General features: G+C 35.2%; 1 protein-coding gene across 4 annotated transcripts in view; it reads right to left on the bottom strand.

The window, feature by feature from the left end:
* Window positions 1–23,032, bottom strand: part of STXBP5 (syntaxin binding protein 5) — a 129,193-nt gene that overhangs the window by 36,588 nt on the left and 69,573 nt on the right. For all 4 annotated transcript variants that reach the window (XR_010883737.1, XM_067293542.1, XM_013945418.2 and 1 more), the window contains exons 10-18: window positions 21,012–21,166; window positions 19,853–19,925; window positions 16,443–16,590; window positions 15,942–16,009; window positions 14,848–14,888; window positions 10,784–11,004; window positions 9,375–9,553; window positions 7,481–7,606; window positions 6,856–7,007 (exon numbers count right to left, since the gene is read on the bottom strand). Coding sequence is in view for 3 of the 4 variants with exons in the window: in XM_067293542.1 (XP_067149643.1) it covers window positions 6,856–7,007; window positions 7,481–7,606; window positions 9,375–9,553; window positions 10,784–11,004; window positions 14,848–14,888; window positions 15,942–16,009; window positions 16,443–16,590; window positions 19,853–19,925; window positions 21,012–21,166 (1,163 nt within the window). In the remaining variant the exon portion in view is untranslated. The remainder of the gene's footprint in view (window positions 1–6,855; window positions 7,008–7,480; window positions 7,607–9,374; window positions 9,554–10,783; window positions 11,005–14,847; window positions 14,889–15,941; window positions 16,010–16,442; window positions 16,591–19,852; window positions 19,926–21,011; window positions 21,167–23,032) is intronic.

Genomic DNA, 23,032 nt, shown 5'->3' with positions numbered 1-23,032 from the left:
TCCTCCCACCCCCTCTCTTTCTGTTTTGGTTATCCAACAGAAACCTTGCAAAGTTGTTGAACGTGGTTTGAAAATGAAAGCAATCCTGAAGTATGAGGGAAAACAGCTCTTGCAAATGTTACAAAGGAATACCCAACAGGTTCACAGGCGTCTAAAGCCTGAATTTAAGGCTTTGAGAAATGCCAGTTCATTGCCATTCTTGTAGCAGCTGTAGGTTAAAAATGTATGTTCTAACGATGGCAATGATGAGCAACAGTTGTCAACAGGCATGTCTAGGAAAAACAAAGTACGCACTAGTGAGGATCATGGAAGTTTCAGTACCAAGGGTGCTGCTAAGGGTAAATAAGGAATGATTTATTCCATACGTCACTTGTGCACTTACATGACTGGGTAGATTATATCCGCTGACTTGGTAGGTGAGAGCTACACACTACCATCTCCCTCTTGTGACAAAGCAACAAACCTAATACACATATGCATAGTAAACCTAGACCACTGAATTTACTGCATGGGCAGCATAATTTGGGTATGCACAATAATGCAGGTATTCTTCTAACACAGGCCAGAAACAGATAGAAAGAAAATAGGTCCAAAGCAATTCATGCAACCTACTAAATTTTTGAGTTCTCTCCAGATCTAAGGGGGAAGTAGTCTGTAAGAACTGCTCTGACAATTGCAACACTTTACCTCTTCCCCAAGGCCTACATAAAAGTTTGCTAGCTGAGGCATGGTGCTGTGCTCACGCTGCCACTAAGATGCTACACATATCTAACATGCATGAAGTCCTATTACAACACACTACTCAAAAATACGAACACTTATTACTCCAGATCAAAGCACAGTTTCAGTTCTGACTTGTCAGGACAACAATGGACAACGCAGTATTATACTATGAGGATGGGCTCATTACTGGAAGCAACAGCTTTAAAGAATGTTCTTTGACTGAATGCTAAGTAAATTCTCACATCAGAGATGCTGGGATGACAAACCTGTATTGTACTCGTGAAAGCAGATATGCTGTTTCCAGATTATACTCCCTTAGGAAGCCGAAGTGTACTATCCAAAGATGCATTTCAGGTACTTAACCTCATCTTTTCTTTTAACATTTTAATTCTTTATCCTCATGGAAAGTATTTAATTTTTCACACTAATTTTCCTGTGAAAAGTGAAATCCTTCACTGACAGGAATAGTATCTAGAGAAGAATGAAGTCATACGCCTATATGCTTTCTTCCTTTGTAAGAAGTCTTGAGGCTAAAACTTGATTCATCTTAAGGAATAACTCTTATCAACTGATCCAGCAGAAAACCCCAAAACACTCCTGAGAGACTCATCATGAAGTTATACACAATTGTTAAATGTTAGGTACTTACCCCGTTAAAGAATAAATGTTTTATGACACTCATTATGCCACATTTTAAAATTACGGTGTTTATGGCACATTTATAAACTTTGGAGATTTTAGCATAACCATCACTGCACAACCATCTCTCAAAGAGGAAGGAGAAAAGGACAGGAATAGATAAGAAGTAATTTTAGTTATAATGATTGCATTCATTATTACACTAAGAGGAGAGTAACAAGGATGACTTGAGCTAAGTCTATGAATTATGGAGCTCTGGTCATGACCAACGTAAGAGGAAACTGGTATACCTATTGTTAACGCTGTTCTTTTTATATCCCCAGGTATCTTGATATAAAGAGTGTGTGTACAGGCACTGAGCTGACTCTCCTGGCAAAGTTCTCTGGTTTCACGCTTACAGCATATGTGCAACTTGATAAAGACTACAAAAGCACATCAATCTAGGATTTTCCATTTCAGAATTGCAAAGACTACAACCTGAACAGAACACAGATATATGGAAAAATGACCTTCTAATAAGCTTTAAACTTCTCTCTCAGAACACTAGTAGCAAGAAATTTGAAATAAATATAAAAAAAAGAAACTGAATCATATTATGAAAGATATAGAAATTAACATGCTACATTAAAACTCCCCCTAGCATTACAACTGAAATTGATACATAGAATAAGTTTTGTTAAACATGGGCCAATTTTTTCACTTAAACTTCCAGCAGCTATATCTGAGAAAAAACTACAATTTACCAGACCAGGAACAAAGCTATTTAAAAACTACAACTAGAACTAACTTGATGTGAAGATATAAAAGTTGCCATTAAATACAATTAACCTGAAAGAGTAAAAACAAACAAAAAAAATTAACAAAAAACTCCCAAACCTTCTGATTCAGTTCTGCTTTTGGCTTAGCTACAAGCTGATGTTGGTCTGGTTTAGATCCAGTATAAGTTAAAATTTGAAAATAAGTTCAGGTCCAGATCCAGTTCAAAGAGGAAGGGGGATGGGGAAACAAGAACAAACCACAGAAAGATCTAAGTACGTATTTCCTTCAGGTTTGATTCAACCTCAGTCCTGAAACCCTTTAGGTTACCCTAAGAAAAGGCTTTTTTCTGAATAAACAAGAAAAAATGATATTATATGCATGCAAAAACTGCTTTTGTTTTTCAGAATAATGCTAAACTGTCTCTGGTAATACTAAGAAACACTACATATATATCTAAGTCACATAAAAGTTGTTATATTGTACTAGTTGAGAAATAATATAAAACCTAACTCCCATCAATAATAAGCAAAGCTGCAGAAGTTAAGGTTGGAGTCTTATGTGAACTTAATTACATAAGTAAGCAGGCAAAAATAACTCAGCTGTCTATAAAAAAGTTCTTTGATGTTTGGTTTTAAATTTATTAATTGTATATTTGGTACTAGTACTGGTGGTGTTCTTAATCACTCTGATGCTCCTATCATACTTAGCAAACAGTGTAACCAAACAAGCAAGAGTCTCGAGACACAGCCAGACTGTTTTTTTTTCTTTTTCAAAAACATACATACCATACGCTTCACAAACTATAAACTGCCACCCAAAACATGTGAGTAAGGTACCTGGTATGAATCAATGATAAATTCCAAAACATGATCTCAACTGGGAGTTTGTGTCTGTTGAGTTAGCCTGAAATGACAGTATACAGCCTAGCTATGGGAGAGTGCCTTGTCTCTAAATAGATGCTGCTTTAAGATAAGAATCTGAATTTCGTTTTTGAGAAGAAAAAAATGACAGACACATACATCATATTCTCTCGCAATGCAAGTGAAGGGAAAATCTCGTATTTCTGTTCATATTTTAGGAGATACATAACACTAAGTCTACGAACTTTTTGAAGAAAGTATTTCTAAAAACTTTCAACGCGTTAACTCAGGACATGCCTTTTGCTATATTATAAATATGTAAGCAGATACTAATGATCTACTAAATAGACACTTCATGTGGGAACATACAAATATCAGGGTTCTTAATGAGGAAGGATTATTTCTTGCTACTTTGGTCAAAACCTACAGAAATCATTGAGTGGCACAGAATAATTTCCCACTCCTCTCTATCCTCAAATCATTTAATTTTTGGTTCTGCTACTCTTGAGACACAATGTACCATAACAACATGCTGCTCTGCCACATACTTATAAACTTAGTGTAGCTAATTAAAAAACTGGCTGAATGCACACATAGGGTAGCATTATTATTATTTTTAAGCTAGTTGTGGTAGTTTCAAAGAGAATGGGAAGATATACTGTTTCTCTAAGATATCCACAGCACGTATAAGCACTTATTCTAGGATTAGAAAAGGAATACTAATAGTCCCTGAAGGTTATTAGAGCTGTACAGCTGTTGAAAAACATATTATGCATAAAAATTAAATACAAAATTTAGATATATTAAAATACAAATGTTTTAAGATAGAAATAAAAGAATTAAATGAAGGCATTCTATCTCAGGACACAAGCAAGAAAATGCAAGTTCCTTGCATTTTTAAGAACACCGATCCAGGTATTCAATGTTCAATAAAGGGAGAATGCAAAATCTGACAGTGTTCTGACCAGCTCCAATACCTCCTATCCTATAAAGATAACAAAGGCTAGTGCTTTTAACTTAACTAACTTATCATTTGTGAAAACTTAAACAGCAATAATGCTTTATTAATTAAGGTTAACTATCAACAGTCTGGGCAGAACATCTACGTTGAAAGAAATACAAATCATTAAAAATGTTTAGTGTTAACTCTAGAGAATTCACTTTCAGTGTTAAAAAAAATCTCTTCACATTTGTATTAAGGAAACTGAGCACGTAACTTCAGCTAAACAAGATATTGGGTGGATGGGGGAGGGAGGGAGAATTAACTACGCAGTTAAGAAACCAACTCCATTCCATTACAAACCTGTTAAAACTTTTTTCTGAAATTAAAAACTCCAAGTAAATTAAGCTTTACAATTGCTAGCTCCAGAGACCAGTTTTGGGCCTTCTGCCCATTTTCTGCTTCCCTTTCCATTGTTAAGGCATTGACAGGTCCTGGTTTTCAGTTCTGTAACATATTAAGGTGGAAGTTTTCCTTCTCCCTTGGCAACAGAGGATGGAGAAGCATGCAGAGAGCAATATTTAGCTATTGCGCACAGCCTTCCTGAAATTCATTCCTTTTCTCCTTGGGGGGGGGGGGGGGGGAATAAATAAAAAAAACACAGAACTAACAGAACTGTACCATGATCTCAAGCATGTCTCTTTTACTTCCAGGCCATTCTTCCTTGAGGTTATTTTGATTCTCATCTCCTTCACTAAAAAAGGGTGGGAAATTACCTATTTGGAATTCCTACAGGGCTATGCAATACACAAATGCTTCACAAGTGCTTCAGATCCCTACAAACGAGGTCTTTGAAGAAGTGAGCTTTCACTTGTAAAAGAAAAAAAAAAAAGTCACTGTCTTTTACAATGTAAAACGAACAAACAAACCAACCAAACCACCCCAACATCTGTAACTTGAGTTTTGAAGCCTTCTTGGCCAAAAAGTGGACCAAGTAATGGAAAGTTCTAACCTCAGATCTCAAAAACTACACAACATTTGGTGGGTAAAATCTAGGTTCTGTAGATAACAGTAACTTCAGAGTCAGGATCTCCTTTTTCTTCTTTTTTCTTTCCCCAAAACGAAAAGAGTATGATGGTTGCTTTTTCCCTTCAAGTTTCTTTTAGAGATGCCACAATTGGGAAATACAATAGATATCTGTGATTGCTTAAAATAGACTAACAAAAGTATTCATGGTGAGTGAACAGCAAGTCAACAAATCAAATTCAGATGTTCAAAAATATTTTATTGCCATGAGATGACATATAAGAGGTGCGAAGTTTTTTCACAGATTCTGAATATAAGTTAGAAAGGCGGCACATGCAAGAAGCCACAGTCAGCATACCTTAATGAAGCAATGAGAAAAGGAAAGAGGGAAACACTAACAGTACATTTGAGACAAAAAAGCCAGCTGAAAAACTAGTATAATCAGGTTTAAAAGATGCTTTTGCCATGCAGATTGTTAGCATTAAAACATAAGATGAAAAATATAAATATGATTTAATGTAACAATAATTATATTCATGAGCAGAAGAGACTAAATTCATGAACACCTTGGACATACAGTTGTAAATTAAGGTTGAGTCACACAGATCCAATATATCAAAATAACAAAAGATAAGAAAAAGCAAGTGGGGTTTAATAATCCAAAAGGTAATTTATAATCTAAAATGTATGAAGCAGAACTTTGCTCCCAAGAGGAATTAAAACATTGAACCAGTAAGGTTTTTCTTTTTTCTCTCAAAAAGGATTTTTTTTCATTGTAAAAGTCTTTATTTGTTTAGAAGAAAAGATTTTATCTGAAAGGCCATGAATTGCATTTCTATGTCAATATTTTTTAGGGCAGTTTCCTCAGTTGAACTCAATTGACTGGTGGTAACTGGATCTTTCTTAAACCAATGATTTATTAAAACATGTATCAGAGTGCCCATTTTCATTTGAATAAATTTAATAAAAAACTTACCTGAACTTTCTTCTGGATCACTCCTGATAAACTAACATTAGACATGAAGAAGTTTTTTGAATAGCTTTTTATATCCTATCAAAAAAATAATCATTTTGGGCACCAGTGACCTTGTTCATAGCTCTGTCCTTAGTTGTTTTCTAAATTAACTAAAAAAAAAATCCACTAGATAACAAGGAGGAAAAAAATAATTAAAAAATACTAACTTTTTGTTTTGGCAATAATAAGGCTAAAATTTTGATTGAAAGGTCATTTTCCTCCTCAGCTGCTAAGAAACACCTTTCTTAAACATGTGCCTTTTTAAAACAAAGTCTTTTTCAAAACAGGATGCATGTTACTAGTTTGAATTTGGACATGGAATTGATTCATTTAAATGAAAGGCTTCCTTTCAAACTAACATACCAGTATACATAACTTGCTTTAGATTATCATGGACATTCCTGACAAAGTTTAAACTAAGAAGTCAGAAGATCCCAGCAGAGGTACTGGCCTATCTGCAAACATTAGTGGGTTTATATAAGCATGTAATATGGGTATCAGGCTTATCAGAAATACCAGGATATTAACACTTGTTGAAGCCATGCTATTAAAATCTTATAATTGGCATAAATTTATTGTGCATTTTTACTTCTACCTATAAACCTTCCCCCTCAGTGTTTTCCCATCTACTCATTTAGACATACTTGCACTAATTAAAAATACAAGAATACAAGTAATGATATCAAGTCTCAGTTTAGATTCCAGTAAACAATGTTTTTAAAGGAAACATGAGGTAACAAACACATGAAGAGTGGCATTAAAGACTGATCAAGAAAAAAGAATGAAGCTACAATGGAAAAAGAGTACGATTATATTCAAAGAACAGACACTAATAGCCCAGATAAGCTCAGAAGAAAGGTACAGTTGGTTAAACCAAGCTCTAGTCTCCTCACCTCCAGATGGTTGCCGAGTTTTTCGGGGAGATCGTGGCTCTCTGCGATAAGGATCATTAGAACCATACAGCTCAATAGTGCCAAGATTCAAGAGCACTGTCTTCTGGAGGTAATCAACCATGGCAATACCATTACAGTTTCCAAAAACTACTCTGGAAAAAGAAAAGTGGGAGGAAAGACAATGCTAATCAAATGTTGGTATAAATTTATTTTGGTATTTTTTACTATTCAGAATTTTAAGAGCTTAATTTTAAAGATCACTCTAAATTACATATAAGTTACTATTTTAGAATGCAGTGCTGGTTTAAGTGTTTTCCTGAAAACACACATGTGACACTGAGCAAAGGAGATCACTGTCATTATACTTGCCAACCTATCTGACAGAAGTCTCAACTGACATTTACTATTGTCTCTACAGTGCCAACATAGGTGAGGAAGAATGATTTTGATGTTAATATGATCAAGTTCTGCCATGATTCACCCAAAGGAATTATCTTTTAAGGACAGGAAACTGATTGCCTCTCGTGTGTGTGTGCAGTACATGTGTACACACATGGATTTAATTTTTAAGAGCAACTGCTTTAACAAAATAATGAAAAAACAAATTTGTGTAGAATATACTTACAGGCCGTATGCTGAATTGACTGCTAAGCTGGTTATCTGTTGAGGAGGTTCTCCACTCACCCACACCAGCTGGATAACTAGCTCAATTTGGTAGCCTGGAGACTGCTTGAGGGGAGAATTTTTAACTCTGCAATGTAAACAAAACATGCTATCTTTTTATGACTCCCTATACTTTCTTTTTTCTTGTAGGCTTAGAATTCATTCAATCCTATGTGACACTGGACTTTGAAGTTGGAAAATTGCAAAAAACCACTTAAACACATAAAAGCAACCAGGAAGAAAACACATCAACAGCGGTCATTCACTTTTTTTTAAAGGGCCTTTTAAATCATTACCTAATTGAAAATGACTTGACCAATGATCACAAATACTACAGTTTCCCCTTCAGAGCAAGAAGTAACAGCTATACTGACTCTAATATTGACTATATATTGACTTGAATAGAAAAAAGGTGTTCAGCATCTAAAAGGAAGGAATTACAGACTTGTTTCAAAGTTCCCAAAAAGGAGAAATAATAAGTTTAGAGAATGGGGGTGTGGGTGTGGAAGTGCACTGAAAAGGAAAACAGAAGTACAATGTACTGAGATCAATAGGTGCTTACAAACAAAAGCTGACAATGTGGAAGAAAAATAAAATTGCAAGCAAGGTAAATGATTATAGAGGCAGACCAGGCAAACTTAAGACATACCCTGCAGAAAGGATCAGGACTCTCACATCTTCTAAGGTGAAAGATTATGCAGAGCATAAGCTTCTCCAACTTTTGAAATCCTCTTATTTTATCCATAAATTCTTATTAATGCTATTTTGGTTTGCCAATATGTTATTTTACAAGAATTCAGTTTTCCAACTTTTTTACTCCTTCCAATTTTCTTTAGAACTTAGTTCTGCAATTCAGTACAATCAATAAGATATGGAAACTCCCACCCAGAGAAAATAAGCCCATTAACAGAATTAGTTCTTTTTTGGATTGATTTGCTCAAGGAATTAAAATTCAAGATTGGGTCTTAACCTTAGAAAACAAAAGCATATATACATATATAAATTTTGCATCTGACAATGAAGCGCAATATACATTCTGTTCGGAAAAGGTGATAGTCTAGAGGCCTCCTAATGCACTCTTGTAGATGAGTAAAAAAAAATCGTAAGTGTTCTTTTAATATTCATTTCTCAAATGAGTAGAATTTCACACATAAACCCTTAATGTCTGATATAGAAAAAAAAACAAATTAAAAACTCAAAACTGGTCAAAGACCTCTACTGGGAGCACTAAAAGCCCTTGTGCAGAACTTTATTCAAAAATTAAATGATGAAGATCCATGAGAATAGGACATTTATTTCATTGTCTGTTTCCTGTTCCCAAAATACAAAGTAATTCCCTTAGAGTTATGAAAAACTATTGTTATAAGCCTATAAACAGTTACCTCTCACTTAGTTTTCCAGAGCCTTAGAGTTTCATAGCCCAAGCAAAAGCAACCAGAATGCTTATAAGTTAAGGAGAGCCGCAAAATGTTAACTGGCCTATTCATTCCGATAGACAATAAGACTTCAAAATAATTATACTGTTATCATTTAAAAATATTTGCACTAAAGCATGAAGATCTATACTACATTAACATCTATGTCAAAACTTCACATAGCAGGCAGAAGAGTGATGAGGTAAGCATTTTCAGATTTTTACAAGCTGGAAATATTAAGTTTAAAGAAACTAGCATTGTAAACTTAATTTCTTGAAACAGAACTCAGCTTTCAGATATTTGGAAAATGTTGCTCTAAGAAATACAGGATTTTCCCCAATAATTAATTTTCTGTAATAATAGAAAAGTGCATACATTCTCATCACATAAATATCCTTGTAAAGTTTCATGCTCAACTAAATCCTAACAGAATACACTTACTTTAAACACGGGACATTATCACGTAGTCCGTCAGATGAACTGCTACTAGTAGATGGATGAGACTGGGGGATAATGGACTGAGGATTGGAACCTGTGCCTGGAGTTGGTAAAGGTGGTACCTGCTCACCATCTGGAGTTTCAACATCATTTATTTCATATAACAGACGCACTTCCAGCATCTGTAAATGAAAGTAAAAAAAAGAAAAAACACAGAAAAAACAACCAAATGAAGAAACCCCCCAAACTCATAATACTGAATTATGCCTTTCAGAAAAGTATATATGAATTAAATTAAGTGCAAGTGAAGATATTAATGCTAAAATTGATGTCCAGGACTTCCCCCTTCCCTTTTTTTCCTCTCTCTCTCTCTTTTTTTTTTTTTTTTTTAACATAACTGTAGCTTAATAAATAACACAACCTAAACAAAAACATGCAGTCTTCTGAAATATGGACTGAGAGTAATGCTAACCACTGGACAGATTCAATATCTGAAAATTGCTAACTCTTGAAAAGCTAACCTATTTCCCAGTGTTTAAGAGTTTGTTGCACTATACTGAACAGAAATGAAATACTGGATACAAGACCCATTTAATTATCATTCTGTGCGCACAATAAACTCTGTTATGAAGAAGGCTTGTTTTAAGCAGTTCAGAAATGCCAAAGCTAAGAGATACAGAATATGAACAGCTTGGTTTATCTATTCATTCTGTAGCACTGTACACACTGGACTTAATTCCATGTTTAATAAGTCTTGCATTGAGCTAAATTATAATATTTGAAGAACAGAAAGATCAACATGATTTCAGATTTCTTTCTGCTTTTCTATTACAATATTAATATTAATTGTAGTGTAGTTTAAAGGCAGCTTTCCCATTGTTCTATTCTCACCATCTGCAAAGCAGAACTTAGCTCAAGGACTGAAACACAAAGATGTATGGTAATTACCATATGGTAATTATTAAAATTTTCCTAGTATTGAAGAAATTGGCTAGCCGCTAATTTTTAAAAATAATTTAGGAAAAGCATTCCCTCGGATATTTCTATTATATGCCTTCTGATGTACATAAGTAAACACCAGAGGGAAAAAAAATGCCTAGCCTCCTTAAACCGAGACTTTTCTGAAGGGGGGGGGGGGAATAAGAAAAAATAAGAACTATATTATGATTAATACTGTGCTCAAAAAATATTTTGAGCTAAATGGCTTTGTGTTAGCTTGGTATACACCTTGGTGTACAATTTTCACTTTTGCTGAATTTCATAATTTATTATTTTTCACACACAAAAACAATCTAGTTTGAGTGGGGTTTTTTTGGTCAATTTCATGAACACAATGAAAAATAATAAAAAATTGCTACAATATTTTCATTATAGCTAAATCTTATAAAGTTAAAAATGGTTATATTAATTACCGGAATGACTTCTGTTGTCACTTCCTGCTTGCTGAACCTGTAAATAATGACATGCGCAGAAACTCCAGCTATGCACAGCATTCGACTTTCTGGACACCATGAGATGATCTGAACAGCATACGGATCTTCATCTACTATATCTGTGTTTGGCCTGTCATCCTTATTCCGTGATTTTTCAAATACTTTGGCTGTTTTTAGCTTATAAAGTACTTGCAGTGTTACTAGGAACAAACCAAAAGAAAGAAAAATTAGTTTTGATTTAAAAAGGTATTTTTCTCTTGTTAATTTTTCTGGTCTAGAAACTTTTCCTCTACACAGGAAAAGCCACTATGTTCAAAAGAGGGCAGAGAGAAAGCGCTGAATGTCTGTGTTGACATTGGCGGTTCAAAGAAATAACTATGTTCATCATCTTCATCAAAAAAAAAAAAATCTTCACAGCATTAAAGTAAATGCATTTATTTCTCTTTCGATAAAGGCAAGAAAAAGGAAAATTCTCTTCGCTTCAGACCAGATGACTTGACCACGTGTGCTTAGGGAGCAAAGTAAGCCTGAAAGGGCTTGGGAATGTCATACAGTGCACTGACTGCTCAAGGCAGGATCAACAAGCATCAAAAATGTTTCCTGGGAGATATACGCTAAGCTTAAGTTATAAACTAAAACCTCACATTTCTCAAGCTTAACTATACTTAGGGACCTCTTTCTAATGATAACATCTAGTTATATCTGCCACACCGCAACTTAAGCCTACTTAAAATGGACAAAGTTGAAGATTGTGGAATAATTACTTTGTGTTGGCTTTAACAGATGATATTCCCATTTCAGTATCCCAATATGATTTTTTTTTTTTTTTGCAACACTGACAAAATATATCTAATCTGCATTCCATTAGAATTCCAAGTTTTTTTTTCCCATCTGATTCTGAGTGTAAATCCTTGGTGCTATTCTCAAGAGTCTGGGATACTATTCAACACTTGGCAACATGATTCTGAATTTTAATTCCAATTCTTTCTTCCAGTATTCTTGCAACTGTCATGGTGTTGCTTTCAAACTTCACAGGCACATTGTCTAGTCAATCACCCAAATCACCAAAACAAATATACAGGCATACCTCAGAGACATTGCGGGTTTAGTTCCAGACCACCACAATAAAGTGAATATTGCAATAAAGCAAGTCACATGAATTTTTTGGTTTCCCAGTGCATATAAAAGTTATGTTTACACTATACTGTAGTCTAAGTGTGCAATAGCATTATGTCTAAAAAAACCAATGTACATACCTTAATTAAAAAATACTTTATTGATAAAAAATGCTAACCATCATCTGAGCCTTCAGCAAGTCGTAATCTTTTTGCTGATGGAGGGTCTTGCCTTGATGTTGATGGCTGCTGACTGATCAGGGTGGTGGTTGCTGAAGACTGAGGTGGCTGTGGTGATTGCTTAAAATAAGACAGCTATGAAGTTTGCTGCATCGATTGACTCTTCCTTTCACAAAGGATTTCTCTGTAGCATGCGATGCTGTTTGATAGCATTTTACCCACAAAAGAACTTCCTTCAAAATTGGAGTCAATCCTCTCAAACCCTGATGCTGCTTTATCAACTAAGTTTATGTCATACTCTAAATCCTTTGTTGTCATTTCAACAATGTTCACAGCATCTTCACCAGGAGTAGATTCCTTCTCAAGAAACCACTTTCTTTGCTCATCCGTAAGAAGCAACTCCTCATCCGTTCAAGTTTTATCAAGAGATTGCAGCAATTCAGTCACATCTTCAGGCTCCACTTCTAATTCTAGTTCTCTTGCTGTCAGCCTGTCCTTTGAAGCTTTGAAGCCAGGCCTTGACTGCTCCTCTCTAGCTATGAAAGTCCTAGATGGCATCTTCTTCTAACAGAAGGCTGTTTCGTCTACATTGAAAAGCTGTAGTTTAGTGTAGCCACCTTCATCATGTATCTTAGCTAGATCTTCTGGATAACTTGCTGCAGCTTCTACATCAGCACTTGCTGCTTCACCTTGCTCTTTTATGTTACGGAGACGGCTTCTTTCCTTAAACCTCATGAACCAACCTCTGCTAGCTTCAAACTTTTCTTCTGCAGCTTCTTCACCTCTCCCAGCCTTCACAGAATTGAAGAGAGTTCGGGCCTTGCTCTGGATGAGGCTTTGGCTTAAGGGAGTGTTGTGGCTGGTTTGATCTTCTAGCCAGACCACTACAACTTTCTCCATATCAGCAAGAAGGCTGTTTCACTTTTTTATCATTCATGCGTTCCCTGGAGTAGCACTTTGAATTTCCTTCAGGAACTTTTCCTTTGCACTCACAACTTGGCAAACTGTTTGGCGCAAGAGGCCGAGCTTTCGGCCTGTCTCAGCTTTCAACGTGCCTTCCTCACTAAGCTTCATCATTTCTAGCTTTTGATTCCAAGCGAGAGACGTGCGACTCTTCCTTTCCCTTGAACACTTAGAGGCCATTGTAGGGTTATTAATTGCCCTAATGTCAATATTGTTGTGTCTCAGGGAATAGGGAGGCCCGAGGAGAGGGAGAGAGACGGGGGAACGGCCGGTTGGTGGAGCAGTCAGAACACACACAACATTTATCGATTAAGTTCACCATCTTATCTGGGAGCGGTTCATGACGCCCCAAAACAATTACAATAGTAACATCCAAGATCACTGATCACAGACCACCATAACAGATATAATAATAATGAAAAAGTTTGAAATTTTGTGAGAATTACCAAAATGTGACACAGAGAAACAAAGTGAGCACATGCTGTTGGAAAAATGGCGCTGACAGACTTGCTCAAAGCAGGGTTGCCACAGACCTTCAATTCTGCGAATTCAATATCTGCGAAGCGCAATAAAGCAAAGCGCAATAAAGCAAGGTATGCCTGTAAATGCTATCCTTGTGAAAACCTGCTTAATACATCCTTCCTCCCCCTCCATATTTCAGTGGTTTCATCTGAATCACATTTCCCTAGCTTGTCTATAAGACTACACTGGGTAGAGAAATTTAAAAGGTTTAAAGTCAAGATACAGGATACCTACAGTTTCTCCCCTGTCAGGCCTATTAACCAGTTTTAGGAGGAAATTAAATAGCTTTAATAGGTTTTGTTCTTGACAGATCTATGCTGAGTATTATTTTTAAGCACACACAGTCAGTTTGTTTATTCCAGGTTCCACCTTCATCCCAAAGTGAAACTAAGATCTCTAACACTCCAAATACTCCTCCTCCCTGTTTTTAAACATATACATTGCATCTGTTCCCTCCCACTCCCACAGACCCCTCAGCTTTTTGGAAGCTCACCAGTTTTCCAGAAGTTTTTAAAGAAAACTCTTAATGATTCCAAGATTGCTCCAGTCAGGTTTTAAGCACTAAGGGTAAGTTTAATCAGAACTAGATGATTTAAAACATACAACTTATCCAACTGATGTGTACATTCTAGTTTGAAATCTTACTGCATTTCTCAGCTGTTGGCTGTGCAGATCATTATATGCAAGTGACCCTTTAACTGGAGAGAAATGTAAAACAGTATTGGACTCTTCAACCTTATTCAGTGGTCCTCCAGAGGAAAAAAAATTGTCTTTATTTTACTGTTCTCCTGTCTTTATAAACGCCTATGTTGTTGTACTGGCTGAAATTATTGGTTTTGATTCTCATTTTTTGATAATATAATGTATTGGGAGCTTGTATTTTATGCATGCCTCACTTTTGTTTTAGACAGCAATAATATGGAAATAACTCACTGAAATAGTTGTACTAAAAATAAATGTATTTGCCTGTCATACATCTGTATGCTGAATAAAGTGCTTCTGAAAATTCTAAAATACTTCCCTTCTAGCTGGCCCTTGAATCACTACTGCATTTTCACTGAGGTGGTAAAAATAAGCCAAACATTTAACAAACACATAATGTTAATTTTATTTAATTTTAAATCAAAGATTCCTATATGATACTGACTGTAAATGAAGTGGGAAATATGAGAATGACTAGTTAGTAATTACATTCCATTAGAGAAATCAGTAAGTTTAGAAAACTCCTACTGAATAAAAAAATTCTCTACTGAAAACACTTACTTGCAGAGGCATCCCAAAACTTGATTGACCCATCAGCATGCCTATGAAATATTAAAAAATTAATAAGATGGTAAAACAGTTAGTTGGAGAGTTAGACCTCTTTGTTACTAACTGATTAAAAATATATATCTAACACTGTATTGCAACTATTTATTGGATGCTAATATTTTATAAAACATGCCTCATTTCATTTTAGACAGAAGGGCTTAAAAAACAACAACAAAAAAACACATATGGAAGTAAATCACTGAAATTCCATTGTACTAATTTACCATTTTAAAAACTCTTTTGAGTTACCTGCATTTCTGATAAACAGTTTAATAGATCTTATTACATGCTGTTTCTTAAAGGCTGTCCTTAATTGGACTGACACTTTTAAAGGAGATAAACAAATTAACTATGTTTCAGTGTGAACAGATCACCTAATTTGTTTTTTTTAGCTTTGAAATTGATAGAGGACTAAATTTTTCAAGATTGTCTCTCAAAATCTCTGCTATGCCTACTATAAACTAACCACCAATCCTCATTAGGGCTAATGGGTTGTTCTAAGAAAGCTTTAGCAGTGGTCTCCCTTTCAGTTATGCACTGCATGGACTTTATCCATTAAATTTTAATTTTACTCTTTACAGTGGAGTAAGAAGGATATGTCTCAAAAAGATCAAAATGAACCAATTTAAGCATTTGGTTGCCCTTTTTTAAATAAAAAAACTTGGTTTCCCTTTGAGAACTGAATTCAATAACTATTTCACGAACTTTGTATGCTTTAAACACAGCTCAGATATTCCCCAAAAGTTAAAGAATAAAGGAAAAGTTTCCAGAATGTACTGGCAGCAAACAGATACAATCACAATACCACTTTGGAATAATAAACCCTGTAAGACCACTGCTATTATGCTGCTTCCCTACCTTCTCTTCTGCATTTTGCTTTACTTTCTAACTCCTCAAAAATATCATGCAAATGACTTGTTTAGCCAACATAATTTCTTGAACCATTCATACCACCCTTCTAGAGCATTGTTTTATAGAAAAGGAACAAAATGCTCTCCCTTCTTCTTAGTCAACTAATGAAGTTACAACACTATTGTGTCACTTACCCTGTAATAATTATCTCTGGATAGCTCTGAGTAATCAAACCCCAGTTGCCTCCACTGATAGGCCATTCCTAGAATAATAACAAATAGACTGAGGAATAAAATATCATACTGTGCACAGTTAAACCATTGAAATTACTGCTACAATTACAGATGCAATTACAGATACATTACAGATGCCAGTATTTCACATGAGTTCAAGAAGTAATTAGGCAAATCCACTGAAGAAAAAAAAAAAAACCAACACAGGCTATGAACAATACCCCTGTCCCCCAAAGACCCCTAGTTTGCAGTAATCTGGCAACTGATGCAAGCGCATCAGGGAAGCATGACTATACACTTGCGTTATGCTCTGTCCTCTCTAGGAATCTTCTATTAGCCACTGCCAAAGACAGCATAACAAGTCAGGTGGAGCTTTAATTTTAGTATGGTCATGCTTAAATTTTTTTATAGTAGTTAATTTTTAATATTTTCAAATACATATGTATGTAGTAGATGTTGTACCTTTTTACTGTAACCTTGACGTTTCTGTCGAGCCCCAACTGAATAGAGTGCAGGTATGAGGTCCACAGGACAATCCGCAAAATATTCACAACAGGTAACTGGAGATTCATGTATAGTCAAAGGATAGGGATTCTCAAATATAGGGTACCTTTAATGGAGGAAAGGGGAAGACTGTTAATCTAGGAAAAGCAGTTGTTTTTAAATGCAGAACACAAATGAAACACTGAAGCCTGTAAGTTTACATTTTGTACAAAGGAAAATAAATGCATATAAAATTAGGTCATGAATATACTGTGTAACTTTACTGCTTTTCAAGTACACTACCAAGATACTGTAAATGTCTACCTGGAACCTGAAATTTGTACTGTTTCTAGAATATGTTTGGAACATTGGTATTTCCCATCTTTTTTAATTTAACTTTTTAAAGCTTACTATTTTAAAGATGTGTAGAAGAACTGAAGTTATCCAGTCCCAACTGTAATATTCTGCAGCTGTGAATTTGTTTCTAACTTTTAGGTCTATTCTTCCAGGGGGAAGATAGGAAGACTGTGTTTCACAACCCACTTGCAACTCCAATATCACTTTCTGACAGTTAGAGACAGCAACTCTCAGCTACCAATTAGAAGCAAACAGAAGCACACATACACTTCGCCCACCACCTCTATCAGAAAAGTGACAGAGCCTGAATGAGAAAGAAGTCAATAGTAATCAAGAGGTATAAGATGTATATATCTGTGTTCAGAGAATATTTATCTCCAGAAAAATGCATACTGTCTTTTTCTTTTTTTTGGGGGGGGGGGGGAAGGGAGGGGGCGGCATGGCTTCTCAATTAACCTATCTAAAGGAAAAATATGCAACAACGGATGAAAACATTCTGCACACCAATCATATTTTTATACAGAGCTATCCAGAAAGCTAAAAACCACCTTCTAAAATTTGAATGAAAAACTGGCTTTATTTTAACAAACTATGATAAATCCAAATGCAAGCATGGGAAAGTTGGGCAAGAGAGAAAGATAACAGAAACATGAAGCATTAATATATTCAATTTGTTGCTTTTTCCAGGTGCCAAACACAGTTAATACTTCGCAAGCAAATTACAACAAAAGACCATTATCAGTTTTCCAAAAACATAATTGCTGAAGATTTTTTTCACATGAAATGCAATAAGCCTTAACTATAAATTTCAGGCTTTGGAAACTGTTTCACTTACAAAGAAAGCTTTGCACAGACCTATTTATTTCAGACCCATAAGATTTGTCTTGCTCTCCTGAGAAGGGCATATGAATGTTGGATGTTTAACGCCACTGGTATTTTAGGAACAATTTTGGATACAACATACAGACATCTAACCTCAGGAAAATCTAAATGAAATCCCTCAGTAACTGCCCTTCCCATTAAGGTTGTGAACTAAACTAATCTCACATATTAGGATGAAATTTGAGCTTCTTCCAAACTTGATAGGACCTTTGTTATCTAAGGTATCACCACAGACTTTGGGGAAACATATTAACATGTTATTGTTTTGCCATAGATGGATGTTCTTCACAAAGATTTTTTTTCTTTACTGACAATTTATGACTTCTAATCAGGAATATCACAAAGATCTTCCCTGTCAGGTTTCTCGCCTACTAATCCATTAATAGTTAATTGCTATTGCCTATAATGGTTTCAAAACTGCTGATACAAAAAAAAATTGTGCGATCCAGAACTTCTGATTACCTTCAACTAGAATATATGGGCTGTTCCACGGGAAAAGCAATAAGGGACGCAAGAGGTATGGGGCAAGTTTTAGCTGTGATGTGTAAATAACAGGACACTATTTATGAGCAATCTCTTACCATAGTAGTAAATGGGGGAATAAACATTATCATTCTAATCTGTTTTTGTATGATGGTTACTGCATCAGTACTGAGTTACTTCGAAGCAATATGAGTACAAGCTTTCTTATTTAGCAGTAAAATTAGCAAATATTTATGTGATGATCAACAATGTTGTCAGCCAGATTGAACTGGTTGATCTATAGCTGTTTAGCCTTGCTCCTTCCTGAAAATTCTGTGTAGCATTTTGTCAGCTGAGGTACCCTTATAACACAGAATAAACTCTAAGATTCTTTCTCAGAAGAAGATCCCATGTAGCAAATTATCAGATCATAAGCCCCACTACATATCACATTAATTTTATCATGCTGTTTCCTACAGGAAAAGTGTTTAGCTTTGCCACAAATTATGTGAAGGAGAAACTACACGATAAACTGAGCCTAGAAGACTGAAGATAAAAAAAGTCTTACTTGGGAAGTCTCTTAGAGTAAGGAATAATGTATAAAAATATTTGAAAAAGTTATCTCCCTTTAAACACAAAAACAAACCATAAAATACTCTCAGATATACCCACATCTCTAAAAAGTTTGGAGATGTCGAAGTCTACATCAAATAGAAGATTCAGTACTTTGTTATTAAGTAAGTATTACTAGGACAAGAGTAAGTAGATACAAACTAAAACAAATAGATAAAACTATGATACACTAGAAAGGAATCTATGCCATTCAATTCAACTTCTATTCTGTACTTCTAATATTTATTATCTCCTCCATAAGGACAACTTAACCCCCCAACATATTAGGTTTTTTCCTCATTGTCTTTAAAACTTTCACTCTCTCCATAATTTGTACCAAGCCAGTTCCATCTACCTTTCCTGTTTGCTGCTGTTTGTCAATTTGTTGTAAGTACCTCTGTGATTTTTGTCACAGATGTACTCACACCTAAAATATTTGATGTAGAGAGGGATGAAGCTTCAGTTCACAGCTCAGATTTGGAATTAACAGTTAAATTTTGTTAAGATCATTAAGAAGGCCTTCTGATATACTAAGAGAATCCAGAACTGAATGATGGCTAGCCACAAATTTTATTGCTTAGATTGTGAGACACTTCACTATTGTAATACATTTTATCTCTGTCACCTAGAAATAAAATGTACAGGTGAACAACCACTCTTGTGGGAAACAGTCCTGCATTGCTAAGGAAGAGATATACTTCTGACAGGCTTCTCATTTTAATTTTTGTTTATGCAAACACAGGAAAGTTTACCTTAAGAAAAATTACAATGGTAGCACAAAGGAGCCAAATTTAAAATCAACCGTCATAATTAAAAATCATTAGTGATATATTAGTTATTTCTGTTGGTCAATTAAGCACAGAAAAGTCACTTAACGTTCTACTTAGTTACTACCTATTAACTCATGAAAAGATGACCTATAAAGGTACACAGTTTTACTCAGGAAACTTTATATCTACTATTCAAAATTTTATGTTCTGGGCAAGAAAGTAGTGTGGTGGATTAAAAAGCTGAAGTGCAGCAAGATGAGCGGAACACTGCAGCCAGCCATTAAAAAGACGACCCAAGATTCTTACCCATTTTGTGCAAGGTCAATCAGTACTAAGTCCTTTTCTAGAAGGACAACTACAGCATACGGTTCCTGAAAGTCTAAAAACAAGAAGAAGAGGTTACCTATCTGTAAATGTAGTTCTTTGCACACAAAACCTCTGGCATATGATCAGTCATTGCAGTTGGTCAAGGACAGAAAAGCTATTTAAATGACTATACAGTCTCTGAAGGTATTTCATACACTTGTCCCCCTGAATGCTTCAAGTTTGTAAAAGCCACACTCTCCCTTTAGCTCAATATTCCCAACTCCTTTCCGATTCAGCTAGAAAACCTTAGGCAGATAAAATAACAGAAAAAGGAACATGCAGAAGGACTTGCATAAACAGGATTTTTGACAAAGAGACAGTTACTGAACAATAACATCTCCCCACCCCCAACTGCTTTTCCTCAAATTCACTGTGGGGTTTAGCAGCAATAATGAAACTAATTGCTTACAAAAAAGGATTGAAAGTCAGCTCACCTAACACTAAAATAAGAAAAATGAAAGGCAGTTTCCAAAGTTTTGCTTGCCCTCCATCATACAGACCTCAGATTCTGAGGTAAGCAGCTGTATATACTCTGAAGATGACAGCAAATGAACTAGCAGCATTGGAATCATCATAAATATAATACTACTAAACTGGGACAACTACTTAATCTATGATAAAAGTTCTCCCTCTGTAGAAAAGAGATTACAAGTTAGTTAAGAAATTCATGTGAATATTGTTATGATTAATAAAGTCACTAAAAGTTAAGAGCACTACACAAATGCTAATCATGATTTAGTACCAACTGGAAAGGTCTTATGTGTTCTAATAAATATTGATGAACACATCTGCAAATAGTATAGCGTAAAATTGTAATGTTACTTTCTGTCTGTGTAGGATTTTGGGGTTAAAGAAAGGAAAATCCATGCAACTTGGAATCATCATTCTTCTAGAAGCAAAATAGGTTTCATAATAAACTATTCTATTATGATGCTTTGGGAAGCAAAACAGACCACAGACAATAGAGATAACAGATGTTGCTGCTGTAGTTTGAGCCACAGAGATAAAGAAGAAAGGCAAGAGTAAAGAATATTCTGATGGGATTAAAGTTCAGAGAGAAAAGGTAAGAAGTATTGAGAAAAATCTTTCCAGAGCCTACCATTAGGATATGGCGTTTCACAGAGGGTTAGAAAATCAACAATAGAATAATCCATTTCTAGCACAGCAGTACTTTTCCCATGCATAACTGTTAAACAGGGCCTTCTTCCTACAGTGTCGTATGACAAACCTCCTGAGAGAATGATGAAAGGCTCCCTGGAATAAAGCAGAGGAATTTAGGATCAAACCAAGGTAATGCATAAAAAGAGGAGACTGGTCAGTTTTTGTAATCCTGTAATAAAGTTCAATGAGATATATTAAGCATAATGCAAAACAGCTCTCCATGCAGCAATTCAAATTTCAAAACTTAAACCGAGTTAGAAGATTACAACTTGAGCCACAGATTTTCAGACTCCTCCTCCAGACCTTTTGTTCCATTGGGCTTATTTAATTAAACTTAGCAACTCTTTGCCAAGATGATTTTTTTTTTTTGTTAAGCATTAGAATCTTTTTTTTTCCTACTGAACAGCAGATTCAGAATTGCCAACAGACACCTGCCTCCACAATATAAAATATTCCAGTAGGACCAGGAAGAAGTAGTGCCATGAATTTTATTTTTTGCATATAATTATCCTAAAGTCTGAAGTACGAACAATTTTGCAAATACTGCACAGTAACTTTGCAGTCACTATAACATGATTGTTTTGGGGAAACAACCAGTTGCTTGATATACTTCAAAGACATAACTTTAAGAAGTAAAGGCATAAATAAATGCCCACACTTCTCTCATTATACACTTAGTCTAGACACTTTATCTTTTCTTCCTGTACCATTGTACACAAAATTCAAGGCCCTACTTCTATCTTGTAGACCAAATCTCTACTGATAATTAAATGACTGAGTTGAGCAAAGCAAAAACATTTCCTCTAGTTTTGAGAAAGTTTAAATCCTTACAGAAACATACTACAAAATATATTCATATTTTCTCTAATATGCACATAATATACAGTTTAATATCTCATTTAATGAAAAATAAGATCAAAGATGAATATATCAGTTTTAATAGGCATTTTATTCTTTCCTTACTGAGTATCAAGACACCATTCATATTAATACTGTGGTTGTTTAAATTAGGGCACAATACCTTTTAAAGAGTTGATTGACTGTTTATGAATATACACCTGATCCAGAAATTTCACCCACTATTGACAACTACTGCCTCAAATTCCGGGTAGTATTTCTGGAGAAAGACAGAGGGTACAATTCCTCTGACCTACTTTTATGCCCACCCTAGGATGATATGAATCCTACACTTTGTCTGCATCTGCCTTAAATGAAAGCAGCTAATATGACAGTAGTTGAAGAAAATTTTAGGAAAATCCTGATACATAGCAAATATAAGTCTGAAGAGATGTCTTATGCGTTTGTGTGTGTTCCCATAATACCATCTTTCCCATAATGTCTAAATAGTTTTCACTAGGTTAGTGTTTGAAACACACAAGACAGATTAGGTACATCTTTCTTCTTGAGGAGAACTGTGCATGAAGGGCTTTGTTTATGCACATGCTGTCCCTTATGAATTAAAAGCCTAGCTGAAAACTTGCTCTTTGCTTGTGGTATTGAAGGTAAAGCAGATGGGCTAACTCTTGGTGTCTATAGTTATTCCACAGTCTGCCTGATCCTTCAGAAACCTCTCTGATTCAAGACTTAACACAATCATTTCAGAATATCAATCAAGTATTTCAAATGCAGTATCTCATTATCCTGGGGTATTTTTTTGCCTTCACAAAATCAGTTAAGAAAGTACTGACAATTTTGCATTAATTACTAAACTCAGAGATTCACCAGGATCAACTGACAGTAACAAAATTACAAATTTCAGTTTCAAAGCATTATATATCACAGTGAAACTGTATACTGGTTTCTGCTATTTCTGCTAGTTTAATTTCTCAAGGTAATAAGGTCGCTTTTGGCAGCTTGCCAGAGTCTGCATCCTTATGAAGCAAAGAATGGAAGAACTACAAATAGATTACAGGGATCTATCACACAGATTTTTCACAGATGAGTCAAAGACTAAAGTTG

This window comes from Apteryx mantelli, chromosome 3, assembly GCF_036417845.1.
Source record: "Apteryx mantelli isolate bAptMan1 chromosome 3, bAptMan1.hap1, whole genome shotgun sequence".
In the NCBI taxonomy this organism is placed as follows: domain Eukaryota; kingdom Metazoa; phylum Chordata; class Aves; order Apterygiformes; family Apterygidae; genus Apteryx; species Apteryx mantelli.
Note: the sequence above shows the minus strand (reverse complement) of the source record. Positions and strands in the feature narration are given on the sequence as shown.